The sequence below is a fragment of the Myxine glutinosa genome, chromosome 12, assembly GCF_964187855.1.
Source record: "Myxine glutinosa chromosome 12, kmMyxGlut1.1, whole genome shotgun sequence".
Lineage (NCBI taxonomy): Eukaryota > Metazoa > Chordata > Myxini > Myxiniformes > Myxinidae > Myxine > Myxine glutinosa.
The window spans coordinates 51,415,216-51,439,052 of record NC_136272.1 but is presented as its reverse complement, the minus strand read 5'-3'; the positions used below and the strand labels follow the sequence as shown (position 1 = coordinate 51,439,052).

The 23,837-nt window shown below is 42.7% G+C and overlaps 1 protein-coding gene across 2 annotated transcripts in view; it reads left to right on the top strand.

Annotated features, from left to right (window-relative positions):
• Positions 1-23,837, top strand: part of LOC137437821 (transcription factor EC) — a 244,658-nt gene that overhangs the window by 184,584 nt on the left and 36,237 nt on the right. For both annotated transcript variants that reach the window (XM_078766816.1, XM_068132476.2), the window contains one exon: positions 20,678-20,807. In XM_078766816.1, the coding sequence (XP_078622942.1) occupies positions 20,678-20,807 (130 nt within the window). The remainder of the gene's footprint in view (positions 1-20,677; positions 20,808-23,837) is intronic.

Below are 23,837 nucleotides of genomic sequence, written 5' to 3'. Positions count from 1 at the left end.
CACCACACTGGGGGGAATCCACTTCGTGCTGTTGATGGCTAGGGATATATATATATATATATATATATATATATATATATATATATATATATATATATATATATATATATATATATATATATATATGTGTGTGTTAATCATCGACCATATAAAGCACAATGTCAGTTTGTGTGTTTGTACAGATGTCTGTCCCCCTTCATAAGGGTAGATTTTAAAGGCCAAACTTTTAACACGAATGTGTGTTCACTATTGTCTATTTTTGAGGATAAAACAAACTCGAAAAACATTTTCCATTAAAGATTTAATGTATGTCTCTTCTATTGGAAATGTAGACGGTGGCTTGTAAACTGAGCCTTAAGGGCGGTGTACAGAAGCGTTTTTTAAATAATAGTATTTACAAAGTGCATGGAGTTGAAATTTGCTGCACGTGATGTGCAATGAGATTTTTTCTCTAAATCCATGAGCTTGTACTTTGGGTTTCTCATTCATGCCATCCCATTATCCACAAACATAGTGTTGCTCATTCACTAATATCCCCGAAGTGGATGATCTTTTCATCCAGGAACATCTAGCTACAAGGAAATAAAATGAATGCAGGATGTTTTAATGGAGAATGGATATGATGGGGGCCTTTCTTCCCTTGCTTTGAAAATCCAAAGGTTATTACAGCACAATAAGTTGCACACAATTGGGCATTGTCTGCTTCCATCTTATCCTGGCCAATCACATCAACCATTGTGCATTATTCACATGTTTGCAATTCGGAATTCGATTTGTTGATGTGGATGACATAACATTGACAATATTTTATCACATTTGTTTTGCGAAGCGTCCTCGTAAAATATGACAATAAGTGGATAAGCGAGCGTATCCACACGTACGATCATTGTGATATGGAATATTTGATCTGTGGCGAGTCCTGCACCGCTCACAGCTGTATTCGAGCCTTCGAGGTGAAACAGATTTTTATTTCCCTGAAAGCAATGTACTGTTTGTTCATTGTGTTAATTATTAATTAAACGTTGGTGGTATCAGTGGTTAATACAGTATTTGTAATCCTGTTTTTTGGTTTTCTTGTGCGTTGTAATAATTTCCAGATTGTTGAAGTGATCATTTTGAAGTGCAGAGGCCGATTGCCTGATTTTTAAAGCATTTGATATTATTTTTTTCACATGCATGGAGGAATTAAAAAGTTTGCTGAAACAACCTCTAATCGCCTTTTTTGCAAGAAACCACGCAAAAAGCCTTCTCCGGGTGATGGCATCACCAGTGCCCAAAACGAAAAAGGGTACAACTACCGGTGACGCCTCTTCACGGTGGTTTACCCCCCAATGCAGGTTGGAGGCCAAATCTTCCCCATTTTACTCTGCTTACCGGATTCGTCAGGGCAGTGTGGTCATGGTCAGAGTGCGATGGTTCCCCACGGTCCGGCCCTTTCCCTCTTCTCTTTCTGTCTCTCTCCCTCTAACTCTGTCGTGGCCCTGACCTTGTGAAGGCAGGAGTACACCATCCTGGATGTGGGGGGTTCTCCGGGTCGCTTCTGGGAGATCGATCAGCTGCCTCCTTGCCGAGGGCTTGTTCGAGAGAACTGTCGAGACCTATCCAACAACAACAACAACTAAAAAGGGTTCAACTTCATTCTGTACTTTCAGGATAGCTCAGTGGTTGCTAACTCTCCTCAAATCTGGGTTGGGTTCCGGCTCTGAGCTGGCATTCTGCTATTTTGCAGGTCGGCACTTGCATCCAAGAGATCTTTTGAAGGGGATGTTAAACCAGTTGTCCCATGTGCTCGCACTTGCGAGTGGACCTGAAGGGGCACGCTAGGTTATTTTTTTCGAATGCAGTGCGATTTATTATATGTCCCTTTAAGTTCTCTCAAATAACAACAGAGCACTTGTTGTCTTTTCAACGCCCTCTATATATTACCTGAAGATGTATGTATCTCTGAAGGCAAGGAGCTCGTTTTGTGTTGGGGACGTAATACATGGATGCTGAGTCACAGGTTATTATGACCCTCTCTATCTCTGCCTCAACAGCACTGATATCACCGCTTGTTGTTTTTACTTAGTTCTTCTTTACTTTATTGGAGCTCAAATGTGGAAATGAGCCAGTGTTTTTGTAATCTGACAATGATTATAATATTGTCAGGTCCGTAGCTGATGAAGACCAGCTTGGACAGATAGCCGAACGTTGCTTTAACTCCGAGGTGTATTTAGAAACGTGGCGGGATTATCTTTGGCACCCACGGGAAAGGCCCGAAGCCTTATCTGATTGGACGGCTGCCACGGGGTTTTTATTCCTCGAACCCACAAATAAATAAACACACATGACAAGGAAAATTCACAATGCAAGACTGAAATGCCAAAATAAAGAATTGAATGAAAATAAAAGTGGTACGATAAAAACGAAAGGTGAGGTAAAACTAATTCCTATATTGAGACGTCTCCACTCAGACACGAAAACACAGACAAGGGGAAAGATTAAAGAAAAGAAAATAATGTTCTTTTTATATCGGCCGACACTCAGCTTGCTCAACGAGATCGTTGAAAGACGTCGGCAGTAGGATGTGGCCCGAAGTGGCTTGTGCAGGAAGCGCTCTGACAATGGCACTGGCGCTGCGCGTCAAACGCCTGTTGCCAAGCAAACAGCCAAGACGGCCGCCTTTGAGATTGGCCCTCCTTGTCCTGGTGTCGAACAGCACAGCCTTGAGCCCTCCATAAGCCCAGCAGGCGCCGTAACACTACCAACGCAGTCCAGAGCTCCTTGGTGAGACCCACACGACCATCTCACGAAGGACAAGATGGCCCCCTTCTTGTTCGAGCAAAAACCCAAGAGAACTCATAATGAGAGAGACCTAAAAGGCGCACTCTTCTTCCTCTTTCCCTCTCCTCCAAAGCGCACAACTCCATGATCCAGCCGAACAAACAATGACTAGCGTCCTGTTCCAGCACACGAGCAAGCAGCATCCGAGAGCCACCCAAGACAAAAAGCGACCGACTGGGGCGAAAGCCAGAACGAGAGAACTAAAAATGCTGCGGCCACTCGATTCGCTGCCAGTACCAGAGAGGGAGAGAGCGAGAGAGCGAGGGAGAGGGTGGAGGGACTCATCCTCCCTTGTCCCTCGCTCACGTCACTCCTCGACCAATCCTGACATCCCATTACATCATCTCATGGCTCCTTCACCACTCACGAAGCTCGGGGCGTGGTTCCTCCTTTACGAGTCATCAGGGGTCTAGTCTAGCCGCCGTTCGGGAATGTTCAGCTGGGCGGGGTTTACTTGCTGATTGGCAAATGCTCAGGTCTCTGTTGGCATGATGGTGTTGTGGGTGAATGGAGCTTTTATGGCCATTGTTGTAATTGTTGTTGTAACAATGGGGCCGATTGCATGGCTGGCCGAGATTTTGGACAGAGCATTAGAGAAAAATCACAGGGGGGCAATTACACACTGGGGATTACGCTTACGCCTTACATAATTAACATAGCTCCACCCCTCGTATGGAGACACATATACGATCTTATGCTCTACAGATTCCCAACTTATTACATGGAGATTCTTCCTCTTCACGTCACACAGTCCATGCTAAACTATACAATCCTGACTTCACTCAATTATTTCCTCTCTACCCCCACAAACGTAACAATATACAACAAACAACAACAACATGCATTTTAAGGCCATTTTCCCTGCTAGAGCGGGGGTTAGCCTTGCGGTCGCCATGACAATCTTCTCCATCTTGCCCTATTTTCTGCATCTCTCCTTGTTAACCCCCTTGCCAACATTTCTTCTTCCACCATCTTTAGCCAAGTCTTTCTCGGTCTTCCCCATCCTCTACTTCCTTCTACATTCATTTCCATCACTCTTCTCAACCAGTCACTTTCATCCTTCTTCAACACATGACCAAACCATCTCAACCTGTTCCTCTTCACAGCATCAATCACAGGCTCTATTCCCATCATTTTTCGCAATTCATCATTCATCAAGCATCAAAACGTAACAATATGATGGTAGATTTTCCAAAATGTATCCCTGTTACACCTTTAAAGATTGTATGCCATGCTTTTTGAAAGGGAAAGGCCATTGTGTGCTGGTTGCCAAATTACTGCTGTGGTTGAGGGTTGCTTTGACCGCCCCCTTGTGACAGAGTGGAGGCATGTCCAGGGTTATTTCATATCCAGAAACACTTGTGCAGAGTGTGATTTAGTAGTATTCTTGTAATACTAGTAGTAGTATTAGTATTAGTAGTAGTAGTAGTGGTGGTCGTATTCTGAGATTGTCATGATATTTTCACATTTATAAGAGTTTTTCAACAAACTATGGAGAATCATACAATTTGGAGTCTGAACCAACGTTTGGTGTCTGTCATTATTGGTGACATCATATAGTGCCATGTTTGGTGCAGTACTGCCATGTTTTCCTGTTTACTTGTGATTACTCTCTTTATTTATTTATTTATTTATTTAGAACAAGTAAAATCAAACCTTAATTTCAGAACCAATCATCTACATGTCTGGGATGGTGGTACCTTTGTCCAATAAAACCAGACCCATTAGTTTCCACTTCGGCCCCAGTTCTAATTTTTAGGGGTCAAAGGCAAAACAAAAAAATCACACCTTTTTGAATTACCAATACCTTGCATTGAGTCAATAAAGGTGAAAGTTGGCAAAAAGATGCTTTTAAGCAGCTACTCCAGCGATACTTAGAAACATTTCGGATTACAGTTGTTTTTGGGATCTTGTAGGAGATTAAAGGTCAAAATTGATCATGAAATTAAGGTTTTTTTCTTGCCATGTTTTTGTATTGCAACCAATGAGGACATGACCGTGCACAAACACAAACATACTTTGCCGCAGGCCTAATAGATAAAAAGCAGGCATATACTGTATATGTTTGGTGTCTTCCTTTCAATTACACAGGGGTCAAAGGTCAAAATTGGTCACAGAATTTGGTGTTTTTGCCTGCTGAGCCTTTATATTCAAAGCAATCCAGAGAAATCTTGATGTGAAATACCTTCCTACAGCCCCTTCATTCAGACTAAAGCAGGTAAACGTTCATCTGGAATCTTTCTTTTGATTTTACAAAGTTTGAAGTAGATTGAGGTGTGTGTGGGGAGTCGGGGTGGAGGAGACATTGCACTCACTCTCAAAGATCTGCTCTTCGAGTTTCAATTTCATTTTGTGTGGAAAAGGGAAGAGATGATGTGGGTTTCGGTGGTGGTGGAAAAGGGGGGCGGGGAGGGGGGTGGAAGTAAACGTTCCAAAAACGCCAGACAAAAACGTAAGGGTGATTGATTAACATGAATATTTTTTATTTTTATACTTATTCATTAAATGAACTTTTTGCAATCTTAATTGTTGTATGTGACAGGCATTTAACTCATTTACATTATCAATGCTAATGCATTAACTTTTAGACGATAAAAAACTGGAACACACATTATTATCATTATTTTGCAAAAAAGGAAGTGTTTCTTTATTGTTTGTTTTCACATGAGCTTTTGTTGGGCGTATCTTGTCGACTCAGCATCAAAACAAGCAAAAGTAGCTGAAGATTTGAATACGAAAGGAGAAATGCCCCAGCATGCCCACATGATGACCCAGTTCTTGTAATCACAGCTTGAACATGAAACTTGTAAGTGACAGGACATTTTGACTTTCCCTACCCTGAGGGGTTTTGGCACCTGCTCACATATCTGAGCGTGGGAGTATGTCACTTTAAATATCTTCTTGAAGGAATCAAATGTAGAAATTTGAAATGTACTCAAACAAGTTTAATGAGACTTCTTCGCCAAAGCAGTTTCAAAATCATTTGACATAAAAAACATAAATAGTTTTGGCAATCTGGAAAGAGTGGAGAGAGAGAGAAAGAGAAAGAGAAAGAGAAGAGAGAGAGAGAGAGAGAGAGAGAGAGAGAGAGAGAGAGAGAGAGAGAGAGAGAGAGAGAGAGAGAAAGAGAAAGAGAAAGAAGAGAGAGATATATAGAAAGAAAGAAGAGAGAGACAGAAAAAGATAAAGAAAAAAATGAAGGGTGAGAGTACATATATGTATATACACAGTCACGTGAAAAAGTAAGTACACCCCGTGTAAAGTTTTGACTTTTTCAACATATTTCAACATACAGCTATTTGATCTTCATTTCAACAATATTGATGGATAAAGGTGATATACAGACTTGGCATTTAATATGGAATATTTTTTTTGTGGGGGTGAACTTACTTTTCAAGTTGACTTAGAAACAAAAGTTCATTGGAATTATGTTGAAATTATTCTAGATTTTGTTAATGTGACCTTTAAAAGAAACAAAAACCACATTTGACATTTCGAAACAAATAAATTGATCCTTGAAAGTGATGTAAATTGATATCGAACTCAATTCACGGACAGTACTGTGTTAAACTTCTATACGTTTTCCAGAAGTATCTCTTTATTTTGCACATTAGCCAAAATTTTTTTTAACAAAAACAAAAGTTAAATTACAACTGTGATTACGGACAGTAAACTTACAGTTCAGTACGTCGTGTAACCCCCACGAGCATTCAGGAGAGCACGTACACGTTGAGGCATGCTGTTCACGAGATTTGCCAAGGTTTGGACAGGAATCGCTTGCCATGCAGTGACAATAGCCTGCTGCAATTCACGCACAGAGGTCGGCTGCTGGTCCAACTTGTCCATTTGACACGTTAATTCTGCCCACAAGTTCTCTATTGGATTCATATCCGCGGACATGGCAGGCCACTCCATATGCTCGACACCATGGTCAGCAAAAAAGTGTTGGATCATGCAAGCACGATGAGGCCATGCATTGTCATCTTGGAAGACAAAGTTTCCTCGAAAGGCTACACGAGCAAATGGAAGCAATGTTTCTTCCAGAATGGCCCTGTACTTGAACTGGTTCAGGTTTCCATTCAGAACAACCAGGTCAGTTTTGCCCCCTGCATGAAAAGCAGCCCAAACGGTCACCCCACCACTCGCAGCTTGGCCTCTTGGCACTACACAATCTTCGTTGTCGGCTTCATGCACTTGTCTGCGCACTCGGACGTGGCCATCTTGACGATAGACCAGAAATCAAGACTCGTCACTGAAGATCACGTGATTCCAGTGTCCTGGCTGCCATTGACGGTGCTCTCTGGCCCACTGCAATCGGTGCTGGCGGTGTTGTCTTGTCAGGCGTGGCTTTCTCAGGGGACGCCTGGCACGATAGCCTGCTTGAACCAGTCGTTGGTTGACTAGCCTTCTGGATACAGGCACATTTGTCAGTTGCTGCCACTCAGCCCTAAGCCGATTAGCTGACTTGGTACGGCCATTGCGGACTAACCGGTGCAGCTGGCGATCATCCCTCCTTGTGGTTCTGCGGGGATGTCCTGGCCTCGATATTTGAGGAGGGACACCCCTCTGAGCATTTCGTTTCAGGATCATTGACACCTGACCTTGAGTGATGCCATACTGCCGAGCAATAGCACACTGTTTCATGCCGGAATTTCGTAAAGCCACCACTCCATGACAAACAGCATTGTCGAGTTGACGGACCATCTCCAGAGGAAGAGGCAATAACTTTTGTAGATGTGCAGCAGTTGTTTTCCACTAATACAGAACGCAACAACCCTTATATACCCGATTGTGAAGCCAATCGTCAAATGTACCTGTCTGTACATTTTGTCACGCCACCTGTGATATAATCCTGTTATTGACTTCTTGCTGCGACAGACAATCAGTGACATGGTTCTTTTAACAAAGAAATCACCGAAGCATAAAAGAAACTCACCAGATTGATATTCTGAGTTCAGAAAAGCAACCCGTCAAGAAAAAAATTAATTCCATATTAAATGCCAAGTCTGTATTATAACAAATATCATGAAACATTTACATTTTGTAGTCCATTGTATAATTTAAATAAACATAAATGCAAATTTTGCATGTGGAAAAAGTAAGTACACCCCTACATTTATCAACAACAACAACATGCATTTTAAAGGCCATTTTCTCTGCTAGAGTGGGGGTTAGCCTTGCGGTCCCCATGACAATCTTCTCCATTTTGCCCTAGTTTCTGCATCTCTCCTTGTTAACCCCCTTGCCCGCATTTCCTCTTCCACCATCTTTAGCCAAGTCTTTCTCGGTCTTCCCCGTCTTCTACTTCCTTCTACATTCATTTCCATCACTCTTCTCAACCAGTCACTTTCATCCTTCCTCAACACATGACCAAACCATCTCAACCTGTTCCTCTTCACAGCATCAATCACAGGCTCTATTCCCATCATCTTTCGCAATTCATCATTTGTCTTCCTCTCTTTCAACGACACTCCGCACATCCGTCGAACCATTCGCATTTCCACCCTTTCCAACCTTCGTTGCTGCTCTACGTTCATTACCCATGTCTCGCTCCCATAAATCATAACACTTCTCACACATGCAGCATACACCTTTCCCTTCAGCTTCAACGACACTCCCCTCATCATCAGCACGCCACTCAATTCCCGAAACTTCTTCCATGCACATCTCACTCGAGCAACCGTTGCCGAGTCTGATCCACCTTCTCCATTCAGCATGTCTCCGAGGTAGCAAAATGTTTTCACACCTTCCAGCTTCACGCCGTCTCCAAGATCCAACTCAACATTTCCTCCATCTGCAGCTCCCTCTGGGCACACCTTACATTTGAATGTAGCTGCCACACTGGTTAATGACCCTCTCAGACCACTACATTTTTGATGAACCCACTCAGCGCACATTGTACACTGAATGGAGTTCACTCCTACACCCTTCCTACACACAGCACAGGGCCACTTCCCAGTTCTTTCCACCTCACCACATGCTTTACCACTTGCCATTACTTTACTTGCCATTACTTTACTATTACTTTACTTTACCACTTGCCTCACCACATTACTTTACCACACCCCTACATTTATCACTACTTCAAATACCTAAAATTAGAATCAGGTGCACCAGCTCAGGTGCAAATGATTAGAACATCGTTAGAGAGGATCTTGGAGGAACCTGTCTCATTTAAACCTCAGACATTTAGTTTGGTTTGCTCTTTGTTGTTGAAGTGTGCGGTGTCACCATGCCTAGATCAAAAGAGCTCTCTAAGGCCTTCAGAAAGAAGGTTATAGATGCCTACGAGTCTGGGAAGGGATTTAAAAAGATCTCCAAACAATTTGAAATCAATCATTCGACTGTCCGGAAGATCATCTACAAGTGGAGAAGATTCCAAACAACTGCCAACTTGTTCAGTCCAGGCCACCCCACCAAGTTCAGCCCGAGAGCAGACCGCAAGATGCTGAAAGAAGTCTCTAAGAACCCCACAATGTCATCACGGGACCTACAGGTAGCTCTTGCCACTGTTGATGTCAAAGTGCACGAGTCTACCATTAGAAAGAGGCTGCACAAATTTGATCTACATGGGAGGTGTGCCAGGAGGAAACCTTTGCTGTCCAGAAAGAACATCAGGGCAAGACTAAGTTTTGCCAATGAACACCTAGGCAAAGACCAGCACTTCTGGAACAATGTGCTCTGGACGGATGAGTCAAAGGTGGAGCTATATGGCCACAGTACCAGAAGTCATGTTTGGCGAAAACCAAAGACAGCATTTGACCACAAGAACCTGATACCAACTGTAAAGCATGGTGGTGGAAATATTATGGTTTGGGGCAGCGTTGTTGCATCAGGGCCTGGGCAGCTCACCATCATAGAATCCACTATGAATTCTTCATTGTACTAGAGGGTGCTTGAGGATAATGTGAGGCCATCTGTCGGAAAGTTGAAGCTCAACTGAAGGTGGACCTTGCAACATGACAATGACCCTAAACATACCAGTAAATCCACCAAGGAATGGCTGAAAAGAAAGAAATCGAGGGTTCTGGAATGGCCAAGTCAAAGCCTGGATATAAATCCCATCGAGATGTTGTGGGGGGATTTGAAACGAGCTGTGCATGCAAGAAACCCCTCAAACATCGCACAGCTGAAAGAATTCTGCATGGAGGAGTGGGCAAAAATTTCTCCCAGTCGATGTCAGAGACTGGTAGACAGTTATAAGAAATGCGTACTTGAGGTTGTTTCTGCCAAAGGGGGCAATACCACCTATTCAAGCCAAGGGTGTACTTACTTTTTCCACATGCGAAATTTGCATTTATGTTCATTTAAATTATACAATGGACTACAAAATGTAAATGTTTCATGATATTTGTTATATTATATCACCTTTATCTATCAATATTCTTGAAATGAAGATCAAATAGCTGTATGTTGAAATATGTTGAAAAAGTCAAAACTTTACATGGGGTGTACTTACTTTTTCACGAGACTATATACCTGTGGACATACCAGGATGTTCGTGTGTTAAATACAATAGGGATTAAAAGAGTAGCGCCCCTGTGTGTCCACACCTGGTAGCCAAACCTTTGTCCCTTATGGTAATGCACACCTGTAGACACGTAGTTAGGTCCCTAGTACAACACTAATAGTGTAGCAGCATAGCAAACCTGTTGTGCATTTTGTGATACAAGCACCAAATTTGGCACAAATGTACATTAATATGTTGCGAACATTTTCAGATATTGGGCCACTTGAAATTCCGTAATTTTTTTTTCAAATTTTTTCAAATTTCGTAATTTCAAATTTTTCGGGTGACACCGTCACAATTTCGGTCTTCGAGGCCGGCCGATATAGTGGGGCGGCTTAGCCCAAATATTCAAAAGAATTGTGCATTTTGTGATACAAGCACCAAATTTGGCACAAATGTACATTAATATGTTGCGAACATTGTGTGGTCAGCAATGAAGACGAGAGTCTGAATTACATGTATGCAAAAGACCTTGTGAACCGGTGAAGCAAATACACGGGTAAGCATGAATTAAATCTAGGGCATGATATAATTTCCATGATGTTTACCTCTACACTCAATGGTGGAAGGAGGTAATGTTTTGATCCCAGCTTGTCTGTATGTCTGTTTGTCTGTTAGTCCACAAAATTCCAGACAAAGCTTGTAGTAGTGGTAGTTGTAGTGGTAGTGGTGATAACAGAAATTGTTATATAGAACTGAACTTATATTATTATTATATGCAGAAAATAACTTCATTTCTATATGCCCTGCAGTGGACAGGTTAATTGGTTTATGCACTGAAGGGGTCACCCTGGTGTGCACTGCTGTGTTCTGCCTCACTGAGTTGTTCAGGTATGATGTACTCAGCACAAGCTTCCGGTCGGCCCGGAGGTGGGGGTGCGGGGCCTGTCACGGAACGTCAAAACAAACGGCCTGCCGGGGCCGCCCAAAAGTCGGGCGTGAGGGGCGCGTCCACTAATGGAACGCCTCTCGCTTCCCAGATCGAGGGCCACGTGGTCAGGAGAACCTCGTCCCTTCCGGTCACACTTTGCCTATCGGCCGGCCTCGAAGACCGAAATTGTGACGGTGTCACCCGAAAAATTTGAAATTACGAAATTTGAAAAAATTTGAAAAAAAAAATTACGGAATTTCAAGTGGCCCAATATCTGAAAATGTTCGCAACATATTAATGTACATTTGTGCCAAATTTGGTGCTTGTATCACAAAATGCACAATTCTTTTGAATATTTGGGCTAAGCCGCCCCACTATAAATAAATCCTTTCCCTGACATGACTTTGGAAGATGGACAGGCAAGGGGGGGGGGGGGGGGGGAAGGGGGACGGCTCCGGGCGCCGCCGCATGGACCGCGGCCAGCTGCACCTATGAGCTGTGATCACGCTACATGCTATACCACGCCCAGGAGGGCTGTGATCGGTTGGCGCGAATGGACTCGGAAGGCGCGAAGCGGGTCGACAAAGGGCGGGAAGTTACGAGGCTCTGGTTGGGTGCCGCGCCGAGGCTGACGTCACCGCCAGAGGATATAAAAAAGAGCGCGCGGAACTCTGCGCGCAGATTCCTGGCCCTGGCAGTCCCGGTGCGATATTGAGTGGAGAGAGTCCTGTCCCTGGTTGCGTTGGCTGGCAGTCTTGGCCCTGGTTGAGTTGGCTTGAGAGTTGGCTTATCTATTGTGTGTGAAGATCGACCTCGTGGTGCTTGGAGCGGTGCTTGTGCTGTGGTGCTGGAGCGAGGGACCTCGTGGGTGCATCGGGGCCGAACGGAGCCGTGTTGGATGGCAGCCAAAGACAAGACGACAGGACAGATAAAGCCAATCCCCATTACATTTTACACGACGAGACAATTCTTTTCCTTTAATCCATTCCTGTGTCTGTTGTTGAGTCTGGTGTGCTGGATCCAGATTTAGGACATTTTATTACCGGCGCGTATTTTCCTGTCCCTGTCTTTATTTGTAATAAACCCTTGTATTATTTTCCATCCCCTGTTAAACCTGTGCCCGGTTGAATTGATTTCCCTGCAGGATCGAAGCTGCCGTGGGTTCGTTTAAGGTAAGCGCTTGCGCAGCCTTCCATTTTCCTTCTTCCTCCCGCACTTATTAGAGCACAATCCGTGTTTGGTCGTCGCCTCCATCAAAACCGTTTAGGCCTATCCGCGGTCTGTCGTGTTAACCGGAGTCACACGACAATATATATACATACATACATATAATAGGGTGGCCCATTTATCAATGACAGTTTTAAAATCTCCATAACGTTTTTGTTTCCTAACCAAATCAGATCAAAATTGACACAACATAGGTAGATATTTCAAGTTTTTTTTTTTTTTTTTTAACATAAGTTGAATCAACTGCAAGAACTTACAAATTAAGTTATGAAATTGAATGTGATTTCCACCATTTTCAATCAGTTTGTTCAGCCTTTCTCTGTATTCCAACGCCATCTTTTGTCGCATTTCGACCATCATTTCACCCAAAGCTGCTTGAATTATTTGTTTCAGTTCTTGAATGTTGGTTGGTTTTTAGGTGCAGACTTTCGACTTAATAAACCCTAGAGGAAAAAAAGTCACATGGTGTGAGGTCGGGAGAGTGTGGGGGCCAGGGCAGGTTGGTGTTTTTGGCCCATTTTTTTCGATGAAAATGTCACAAATAACAGGTACCTGATAATGTTGCGTGATCGGTTCTGGCCAAATCTAGAAGCTAGTGGCATGGCTACAACAACAACAACAACAACAACAACAACAGGGATTTTAAGGCCATCTTCCCTGCTAGAGCGGGGGTTAGCCTTGCGGGCCCCATGATAATCTTCTCCATTTTGCCCTATTTTCTGCATCTCCCCTTGTTAACCCCCTTGCCCGCATTTCTTCTTCCACCACCTTTAGCCAAGTCTTTCTCGGTGTTCCCCATCCTCTACTTCCTTCTACATTCATTTCCATCACTCTTCTCAACCAGTCACTTTCATCCTTCCTCAACACATGACCAAACCATCTAAACCTGTTTCTCTTCACAGCATCCATCACAGGCTCTATTCCCATCATCTTTTGCAATTCATCATTTGTCTTCCTCTCTCTCAACGACATTCCGCACATCCACCGAACCATTCGCATTTCCACCCTTTCCAGCCTTCGTTGCTGCTCCACGTTCATTACCCATGTCTCGCTCCCATAAATCATAAAACTTCTCACACATGCAGCATACACGTTTCCCTTCAGCTTCAACGATACCCCCCTCCTCGTCAGCACACCACTCAGTTCCCGGAACCTCTTCCATGCACATCTCACTCTAGCAACCGTTGCCGAGTCTGATCCACCTTCTCCATTCAGCATGTCTCCTAGGTAGCAAAATGTTTTTACACCTTCCAGTTTCACGCCGTCTCCAAGATCCAACTCAACATTTCCTCCATCTGCAGCTCCCTCTGTGCACACCTTATACTTGAATGTAGCTGCCACACTGGTTCATGACCCTCTCAAACCACTACATTTTTGATGAACCTACTCAGCGCACATTGTACATTGAATGGAATTCACTCCGACACCCTTCCTGCACACAGCACACGGCCACTTCCCAGTTCTTTCCACCTCACCACATGCTTTACCACTTGCCTTCACCTTCGTTTTTCCGATATTCACCTTCAGACCTTTTGTCTCCATACATTCCTTCCACTTGTTCATCTTCTCCTTCAGTCCATCCATACTTTCTGCAATCAACACCAGATCATCTGCATACAACAACTCCCACGATCAACCCTCCTTTACGTCCATCACAGCTACAAATAGTAGTGGACTTAGTACCGACCACTGATGCACTCCCACCTTCACCTCAAACTCACCACTGTTCCCGTCCTTCATCCTTACAGCTGTGCGCGCTCTATCGTGCATTGCCATCACCACTCTGATCAACCATTCCTCCACTCCTAACTTCCTCAATGCCCATGTCACTACTTCGTGTGGAACCCTATCGAATGCTTTCTCCAGATCAACAAACCCAAAAATCAACTTGTGCCTCTTCTGCATGTACTTCTCCTGCAACTGCCTTACAATAAAAAGCGTGTCTGTTGTTCCTCTTCCTGGCATGAATCCATGGCTGATGTGGCATGGCTGAGGAACTGATATTTATGCAAGATGGAGCTCCTCCCCATTGGGGCATCCAGGTCCGGAATTGGCTCAATGAGACACTTCCCGAACGCTGGATGGGTCGTGGATCCCCCAATATGCCCTGGCCCCCACGCTCTCCCGACCTCACACCATGTGACTTTTTTCTCTGGGGGTTTATTAAGTCGAAAGTCTACACGAAAAAGCCAACCAAAATTCAGGAACTGAAACAGATAATTCAAGGAGTCTTTGGCGAAATTAGTCAAAATGCGACAAAAGGTGGCGTTGGAATACAGAGAAAGGCTGAATAAACTGATTGAAAATGGTGGAAATCACATTGAAGTTTATAACTAAATTTGTAAGTTCTGAAAGTTGATTAAACTTTTGTAAAAAATCATGAAATATGTACCTATGTTGTGTAATTTTTTATCTGATTTGGCTAAGAAACAAAAACGTCATAGATATTTTAAAACTTTCAGTGATAAATGGGCCACTATATATACACTACTCACAATAAGTTAGGGATATTGTGGGAGTGAGTTTATTTTTCTTTTAGGGGCTGGGTTATGGTATTGAAATCAAGAATACTGTTTTTTCACACTCATTAATAACCATAGAATTTTATAAACAGGAATTAAATTCCTGCAAGGGGCTAAGTGTGAAAAGATTCTGACTCAATGCGGGGCTCGAACCACGGACCTCCGTTGATAACGCGTCAACAGCCCACTGCGCTATTGAGCCAGCCGCAATCTCCTCAGAACCTTTCCACACTTAACACTGCGAGCTTTATCATGGCCGATGTCTTACGTGCCTGCTAGGCAGACCCCGAATGTCACGAAGCACCTAACAACCAATCGCGACGCCATCTTAGAGGGTAAACAAAGGCCCTGACGACGCATTCATGTGTCAGTCAACTGCGATCACAACTAATTGCGTCAACTAACTGCGTCAACTAATTCTACATGGTGAATGAATCATAAAAATTATTTTTTGGTGAAGTAACAATGGATATAGTAATGTTTGAAATGTTTCTGTAGAAATTTATACACTACATATTTTCTGTGAACAATAAATGAAGCTGCACATATGTGTACATATGTTTTGAAGCTGACAACTGTGACAATAAAACTGCTGCAACTTTATATTATTTGTCATTTTGTTTTGTCTCATGTGCGTATTTAACAATGTGTATCACTAATAAGGCAATACTGTTGATCCATAAAATAACACTTCCATGTTAATCAGTCCATAGGAACTACTCCTGGACAAAGATTTACGAGAGCACACGCAACTTGTACGATTTTGTTCACAGTTGCTTCTGGCGATGTCCCATCATTTATCAGTGTGATGGGAATGCGATTTTGGAGTACAGTATATTTTTGTTTCACCATTCCAATTACCCATTCAACATGGATCCGAACACAAGAAAGTTCTCTGCTCCAGTCAACTTCTACTTTTTCAAGTTGCTTCTTTCCCTTGGTGAATGGGGACACCTTCACCTCGGCCATCGCCATTCCACAGCATTCATCAACAAAAAAACCACGATCGGCAAGCACAAGATCCCCTGGCATCAGTTTATTCACGAGGTCACTGTTTTCCGTTATCTCAGTGTCTGTTGCCCTTCCTCCCCAACACTTGCTTAGGAAGCATATTGAGCCCTGTGGTGTTATACCATTTAGAAACTTTACAGTTGAATGGTGCTTGTAGTTGCTCCACACTTGTGCCCTTGCCAGTAAATCGGACGGCTGCTCTATACACACTTCAGTGCAGTCAATAATAACTGCACATTTCCTGAAAAATTTCCTGAACGATGATGGCATACTGAGACGTAGAGCGTCACGACTGGGCCAGTGTATCAGCGACTGAGTCTTTACAAACATTACTTGAAGAACGCGGTGGAAGTTTCGTGAAACAGTTGACTGGCTGACTCCGAATCTGTAAGCTAGCTCCTCGTCAAAAATGTTCAATCGCAACTTCATGAGGAACATTAGCACTTGACCAAACTTTGTGAGTTTTTTACACGTTGGGAGAGCACATGATGGAAACGTGAAGAGTAGCAAAAAAATTGCCCAAGAAGGAAGTCCCGTGTAAAATCGGAGTTTTGCATCGTTGTTCTGAAAGTGTTCTTCCTGCAGACCTGTTGCTCTTATCTTTTCTTCCAGGTCACACACGAGTTCTGAGGGCAATATTGTCCTTCTGTAGTTCCTCCACGTTTTTTTCCAGTGCACGAATGTCTCTGAAAGACAGTTCCGTTTGGATTTCAGTCCCTCCAACAGGTGGAATCTGCTCATGAATGGGGCACTGCTCAGGATTTGCATTGTGTAGTTCTAGCAGTATTGCTGCAGTAGCCATGTTGTCTGCCTTCCTGTTAGGCTGCTGTGATCGCTCATATCGGTGAAACGCTGACACCGAAGAGGAGTGACAGCTGGTGTAGCCCATCTTCTGTGTAGGTGCCCAGTCAGGGTTGGCGATATCATGTAGGTCGGCTGGCTTTCCTGTAAAATGTGAGACAAAAAAGTGGAACAAAATTATGTCAAATTGTTACGGAATGTATGTTATGCAAAGGCATAACATACAGTAAATACTGGACTTCACTTACCTTATTTTGATTAGTTTCTTCACCATGAAGTATATCTCAAGATAATTTGATGAGTCACTAATTTTAGCATGATTGTGAAGTTAAGTCGCATGTCAACTCCTGTACGCTTAATATTCAGCACTTCTTTACGTCATGCACATGCTCTGGATAAGTAAAGAGGAGGATATGACTTGACGTTATTCCATTATGATGGCAATCATGAAAAAAAAGAAGTCTATCAAGCTGGTGCAAGGAATGTTGATGTGACAGACAGGTCATAACATAACTTAGACTGTCGACTGTAGTAAAGTTACTTGTTAGTTAACTACTAACATTGTTGGTATCCTCAAAATTAAAAAGTTTGCCATTCCAAAGCTTGAGATTACCACTAATATCACTCGTTACTAGTGGAAATAACAATCACCAGATGCCTCTCTAACGTTCAGTTAATTCAGAGTATGAATGAATGCAGCCGTCTGTTTTAGCGTTTGTGTTCCAACGCAGCTAATTTTAGACTTGCTATGTTTTACCACGCCTGGCTTGCCACTTTGGCATACACTTAGACTGTCAGTCTAATTTTTCCTTAAATTTCATGATTTTCATACTTAAACAACTCAGACAAATTGGTACACAATTAAGGCATCGAAAACACTTTTTATGACATTCAAACAACGAAATTCGAGTCGGCATTACACACATACCTCGAACGAAATGCTCGGAACAAACTCGTGATGACTTTTCCGGTTCATACCCCTTGCGTTTGATGTTGGACAGCCATTTTTATCGCCGTTCTTTTGACAGTTTTGCTGCATGGTCGCCTTGATGTTCCAACACTGTGGGAATGCAGTAAAAGGACACGTCCTTGTCGCGATTGCTACGGTTAGAACACCCAACAACGCAGCAGAAATTTACCATGTTTATGTTTTCGTGAACGTAGAAGTATCTAGTCGTGACTGTCGTGCATCGCGTTGTGTGTGCTTGCCCTCTGAGCGAGGGCGCACTTCCGTTTCTCAGGGTGTGTGACGTCATATGCATAATGTCTCCCTAACTTATTGTGAGGAGTGTATATATATTGTAGCACAGTACCCACCCCTTGGGTCGGTCAAGTTTGCGCATGACTTGCTGAAAAAAGTACAATCTGTTTTGAAAGAAGACTATAAATGTTTGTGTGGTGTGGACTGAAAAGGTTCTAGAATCTCGGTGGTTGTAAAATGGAAAGACGTAAGGCAGGACGTGACATCATCGTGGTGCAATGCATTCTGGGTACTTTCAAAATGGCGAAGAGAGTTTTCTGAGTGTAATGACTTAATGAGGCATGAATGAAGTTGTCTTTATAGTTCATGAAAAGTGAGGGGGAGAGCTTGAGTAATCACAAGGAATCCTAAAACGAGCCTTCAGGGATTGTGGTTGTGCTTATTCCACCATCTGCCAGTCTTCCGCCATAACCGTGGACCTTCGGCTCCGTTGCTCTCTCGACGGCACTCGAAAGGTCTAATGTGTAAAAGGTCTAAAGGGTGAAGAAATCTAAAGATGTCAAAGTGTCAAACGGATCTTGAAGGGTCTTTGCAGGTCGTAGCAGTCATTGGGGTCTTACAAGGTCTTCTAAGGACTTAGGGGTCTAAAGAGTCATGGGGGTCTTGGGTGTCCTAAGGGAATTGGGGGTTGTAAAAGTATTCCGGGACTTAGAGTCTTTTGGGGGAGGAGGTTCTGGTTCCCCCCTCGTCCCCCCCCGTCCCCCCCCCCCCAAAATAGGTATTTGCTTTCTTCTCAGAAACTAGATATGCAATTCTGATGAAACTTGACCACAACTTGAATCACCTGTGTTGTACCAAAGTTTGTTCCTGGCATTTAAAAAAATCGTGGTCTATGTGGGGGCTTGTCCCCCAAAATAGGTATTTGCTTTTTTTCTCAAAACCTACACACACAATTTTGGTGAAACATCACCACAACCTTCATCATCCGTGATGTATCAATGTTTGTTCAAGGCATTGGAAAATTGAGATTCTGACATGGGGGGCGGGGGTGGGATGTGGGGAAGGGGGTTACTCCCCCAAAACAGGTATTTTTTTTGTTTGTTTGTTTAAAGCATTATGATTATGTCAGTATGATTCTACATGCTGCGCTGTCTTCTAGCAACCATTGAAATTGGTTTAAAATACCTTTAGTCAGTGCAGTATTCTGTTTATTCTACCAGGTGAGCGTCAAGGGTATTTCCCCTATGTTTAATATCATAGCAGAGTACCCAGCCTAATGGTGATCTTGTTCCAAGCAAGAAACATTTTCTTCTGACAATACCTTTATTTTGGGCGGTGTATAGGCAACAGACCTCTACCTTGATCGCTCCCAAATATAAATTCAACCTGGTTTACGTATAGGAAGCAAAAAGTACAGTATGACCCACTGTGGTCACAACCTGTAACAAAATCTGTTAACGAGCCGATTGGAAACCCGCATTTAGAGCACTCTTAAAAGATGATCAGCATGATTGAAAAACACACATTTAATTCGCTATTAAAAGATTAACTAGACACCTCTCACCCATGCCAGCCTCCACCATGGTTATATGAGAACAAGCTGATACATCACAAGGTCACGGATTTTTTAAACCCCAATATCGGGCCGTTCAAAAATTACATAACGCTATATTTTTTAGGAAGCCTCACCGTGATTGAACAATTGTTAACAACCTGGTTGTTGATTGAACAATTGTTAACAGCCTGGTTATTGATTGAACAATTGTGAACAGCCTGGATATTGATTGAACAATTGTTAACAGCCTGGTTATTGATTGAACAATTGTTAACAGCCTGGTTATTGATTGAACAATTGTTAACAGCCTGGTTATTGATTGAACAATTGTTAACAGCCTGGTTATTGATTGAACAATTGTGATCAGCTTGGATATTGATTGAACGATTGTGAACAGCCTGGTTATTGATTGAACAATTGTGATCAGCTTGGATATTGATTGAACGATTGTGAACAGCCTGGTTATTGATTGAACAATTGTTAACAGCCTGGTTATTGATTGAACAATTGTTAACAGCCTGGTTATTGATTGAACAATTGTTAACAGCCTGGTTATTGATTGAACAATTGTGATCAGCTTGGATATTGATTGAACGATTGTGAACAGCCTAGATATTTATTGAACAATTGTGAAAGTAGACCTTAAAAGGACCAATTCCCAGGTGGCTGCAGTGTGTACTTCATGAAATATATGAATACGACAGGTGTTCACATTCCAGGCTGGTGTTGATTTGTTCTTCTCGATAAAGATGTCAAGGAAGTGATTTGTGGTTATATCAGCACATGTTTGTGTTCGGTTATGTATATGCGTATTTGAGTGTTAAGTATTTTAAATACTCTTTGTCCTTTGGAATATCTAAACCCGAAGCAACTGAAAAGAAATCAATAAAATATTATGACTTTTTTTCTCTCTATCAGACTTGGGTTTATTGTGAGTAGTCAATGAAAGTCTAAATCATTTTGTGAATATTAATTTTAACAATAACTGACTGTAACAGTCGTCCGACATTGAGGTAATTGACGCTTCCCTAACATACCTGTTTTAGGACTTAGCTGCCCTTATTGTGAACCTGATAATTTGGTGTTGATATTTCTCTGAATATTTCATGTAATTCTGACATCACCATTCCATTTGAATGAACTTGTCTTTGTGCAGCAGCTGCAGCTTTCAGGTTCATTCTTGGATGGCTTTGGCGGTTCTCATGTCGGTGCCACCAGCATGGTTCTTCCCTCAACCACATGTCCTGGGAGTGTTCTTGGTATGAAGAGAGATCTCACAGGCTCAGGTGAGGATGTCACTGTCATTGCAATTATAGAATCTAGAATGTCCACACCGTTTGCTGATGTGTGTGCACTCAACTCCAGGAGAGGGTCCATTGAGTGATGATAAGTTAGGTTACCCGATTGTACATATGAAAAGTTCTGCTTTTCCCCGTTTGCTGATATGACGAGACCTGCGAGTTGCGAGAGACCTGGAGGGAACATCTAACAGGGAGGCGGACAGGAGGACAGGCAAAGACATATCAGTTTCTAGTGCGTTTTACTATGGTGGGGTCCCTTAGTGCTTGTGGTTTGCACAGGGATGTCCCAGGTGCTCTGACAGGTGCTGTGCCTTTCATTCCTCTCTACATATGCTGTGGGTTTTCAGATTTACTGTGCATTTTCATTATCATTTATAATAATGAAATAAATTAATTGTACACCACTCCTTTCCTATTCAATCTCCAGTTTTCACTCCGCTTGGTTGTTTGTCCGGGCGGTATCTCAGCCATCCTTTGAGCTAGGAAGCTGAAATTTGGGCCCAATAGTGAGCAAGTGCTTTGGAAAAAACAGTATTTTTTTCTTTTTTGATTAATCAATTAATTAATTAATTATCGATTTATTAAGTACTTATTTATTTTCTTTCTCATCGGAAATATCTTGGGAACCTTTTGAGCAAGGAAGCTGATATTTGGACATGAAAATGACCAAATGATTTGGCGATAAAGGGTATTTTTGATTTATTGATTAATCAATTAATTATTAATTTTTTCGATCAATTCCTTAATTAATTTTCAATAATTTACAGATTCGGATGAAGCAGTGGTGGTTTAGGTATGCTATTAGCCAATTGATTAAGACATCAATTATTTTACGATTATAATTCTATTAATTATTAATTAATAATTATTAATCATTAATTTAATTACACGATTAATCAGTCAATCAATTATTGTACACCGCTCCCTCCCAATTCCATCTCCATGTGCTGCAGTGTGGCATCACTGGGCGCCGTAGTTGCCCCGGCAATGTTGCGTGCTAGAGGATATATAATTAATTTACTTTGCATGGGGGCGGTGTACTTTGAATGTAGCTCTACTTGTTTTAAATACATTTTATACAATTAAGCTGCCTTAGAAGCAAAGGGATTGATTATATTTTAAAATTAGCCAAAGGTAATACTGAATGAATTTGGGAAATTAGCTGTAATTATAATTAGATTCTGGATATCTTTGTTGCTTTGATACACATACAGTGGGGAGAACAAGTATTTGATACACTGCCAATTTTGCAGGTTTTCCCACTTACAAAGCACGTAAAGGTCTGTAATTTTTATCATAGGTACACTTCAACTGTGGAAGACGGAATCTAAAACAAAAATCCTGAAAATCACATTGTATGATTTTTAAGTAATTAATTTGCATTTTATTGCATGAAATAAGTATTTGATCACCTACCAACCAGTAAGAATTCCGGCTCTCACAGACCTGTTAGTTTTTTCTTTAAGAAGCCCTCCCATTCTCCACTCATTACCTGTATTAACTGCACCTGTTTGAACTCGTTATCTGCATAAAAGACGTCTCCAGACCGTCTCCGACCACAAAGACCGCAAAGACCGACCGCAAAGCCGTCTCCAGACCTGTCCACACTCAATCAGACTCCAACCTCTCCACAATGGGCAAGACCAGAGAGCTGTCTAAGGACATCAGGGACAAATTTGTAGACTTGCACAAGGCTGGGATGGGCTACAGGACAATAGGCAAGCAGCTTGGTGAGAAGGCAACAACTGTTGGCGCAATTATTAGAAAATGGAAGAAGTTCAAGATGACAGTCAATCTCCCTCGGTCTGGGGCTCCATGCAAGATCTCACCTCGTGGAGCCTCAACGATCATGAGAAAGGTGAGGGATCAGCCCAGAACTACACGGCAGGACCTGGTCAATGACCTGAAGAGAGCTGGGACCACAGTATCAAAGAAAACCATAAGTAACACACTACGCCGTCATGGATTAAAATCCTGCAGCGCACGCAAGGTCCCTCTGCTCAAGCCAGCGCATGTCCAGGCCCGTCTGAAGTTTGCCAATGACCATCTGGATGATCCAGAGGAGGAATGGGAGAAGGTCATGTGGTCTGATGAGACCAAAACAGAGCTTTTTGGTTTAAACTCCACTCGCCGTGTTTGGAGGAAGAAGAAGGATGAGTACAACCCCAAGAACACCATCCCAACCGTGAAGCATGGAGGTGGAAACATCATTCTTTGGGGATGCTTTTCTGCAAAGGGGACAGGACGACTGCACCGTATTGAGGGGAGGATGGATGGGGCCATGTATCGCGAGATCTTGGCCAACAATCTCCTTCCCTCAATAAGAGCATTGAAGATGGGGCGTGGCTGGGTCTTCCAGCATGACAACGACCCGAAACACACAGCCAGGGCAACTAAGGAGTGGCTCCGTACGAAGCATCTCAAGGTCCTGGAGTGGCCTAGCCAGTCTCCAGACCTGAACCCAATATAAAATCTTTGGAGGGAGCTGAAAGTCTGTGTTGCGCAGCGACAGCCCCGAAACCTGAAGGATCTGGTGAAGATCTGTATGGAGGAGTGGGCCAAAATCCCTGCTGCAGTGTGTGCAAACCTGGTTAAGAACTACAGGAAACGTCTGATCTCTGTAATTGCAAACAAAGGTTTCTGTACCAAATATTAAGTTCTGTTTTTCTGATGTATCAAATACTTATTTCATGCAATAAAATGCAAATTAATTACTTAAAAATCATACAATGTGATTTTCAGGATTTTTGTTTTAGATTCCGTCTTCCACAGTTGAAGTGTACCTATGATAAAAATTACAGACCTTGTCGTGCTTTGTAAGTGGGAAAACCTGCAAAATCGGCAGTGTATCAAATACTTGTTCTCCCCACTGTATGTGTACCTGTGGCTGACACTCTGTACATTTAAACTATTGCATTACATCGGAGGTACTTGGTCGAAGCCTGGTGGTTAATCTACAAGAGTACGGTGAACCCTTGACTTTGTTTTGAGGACGCCATTGTCTTGGTTATCCAT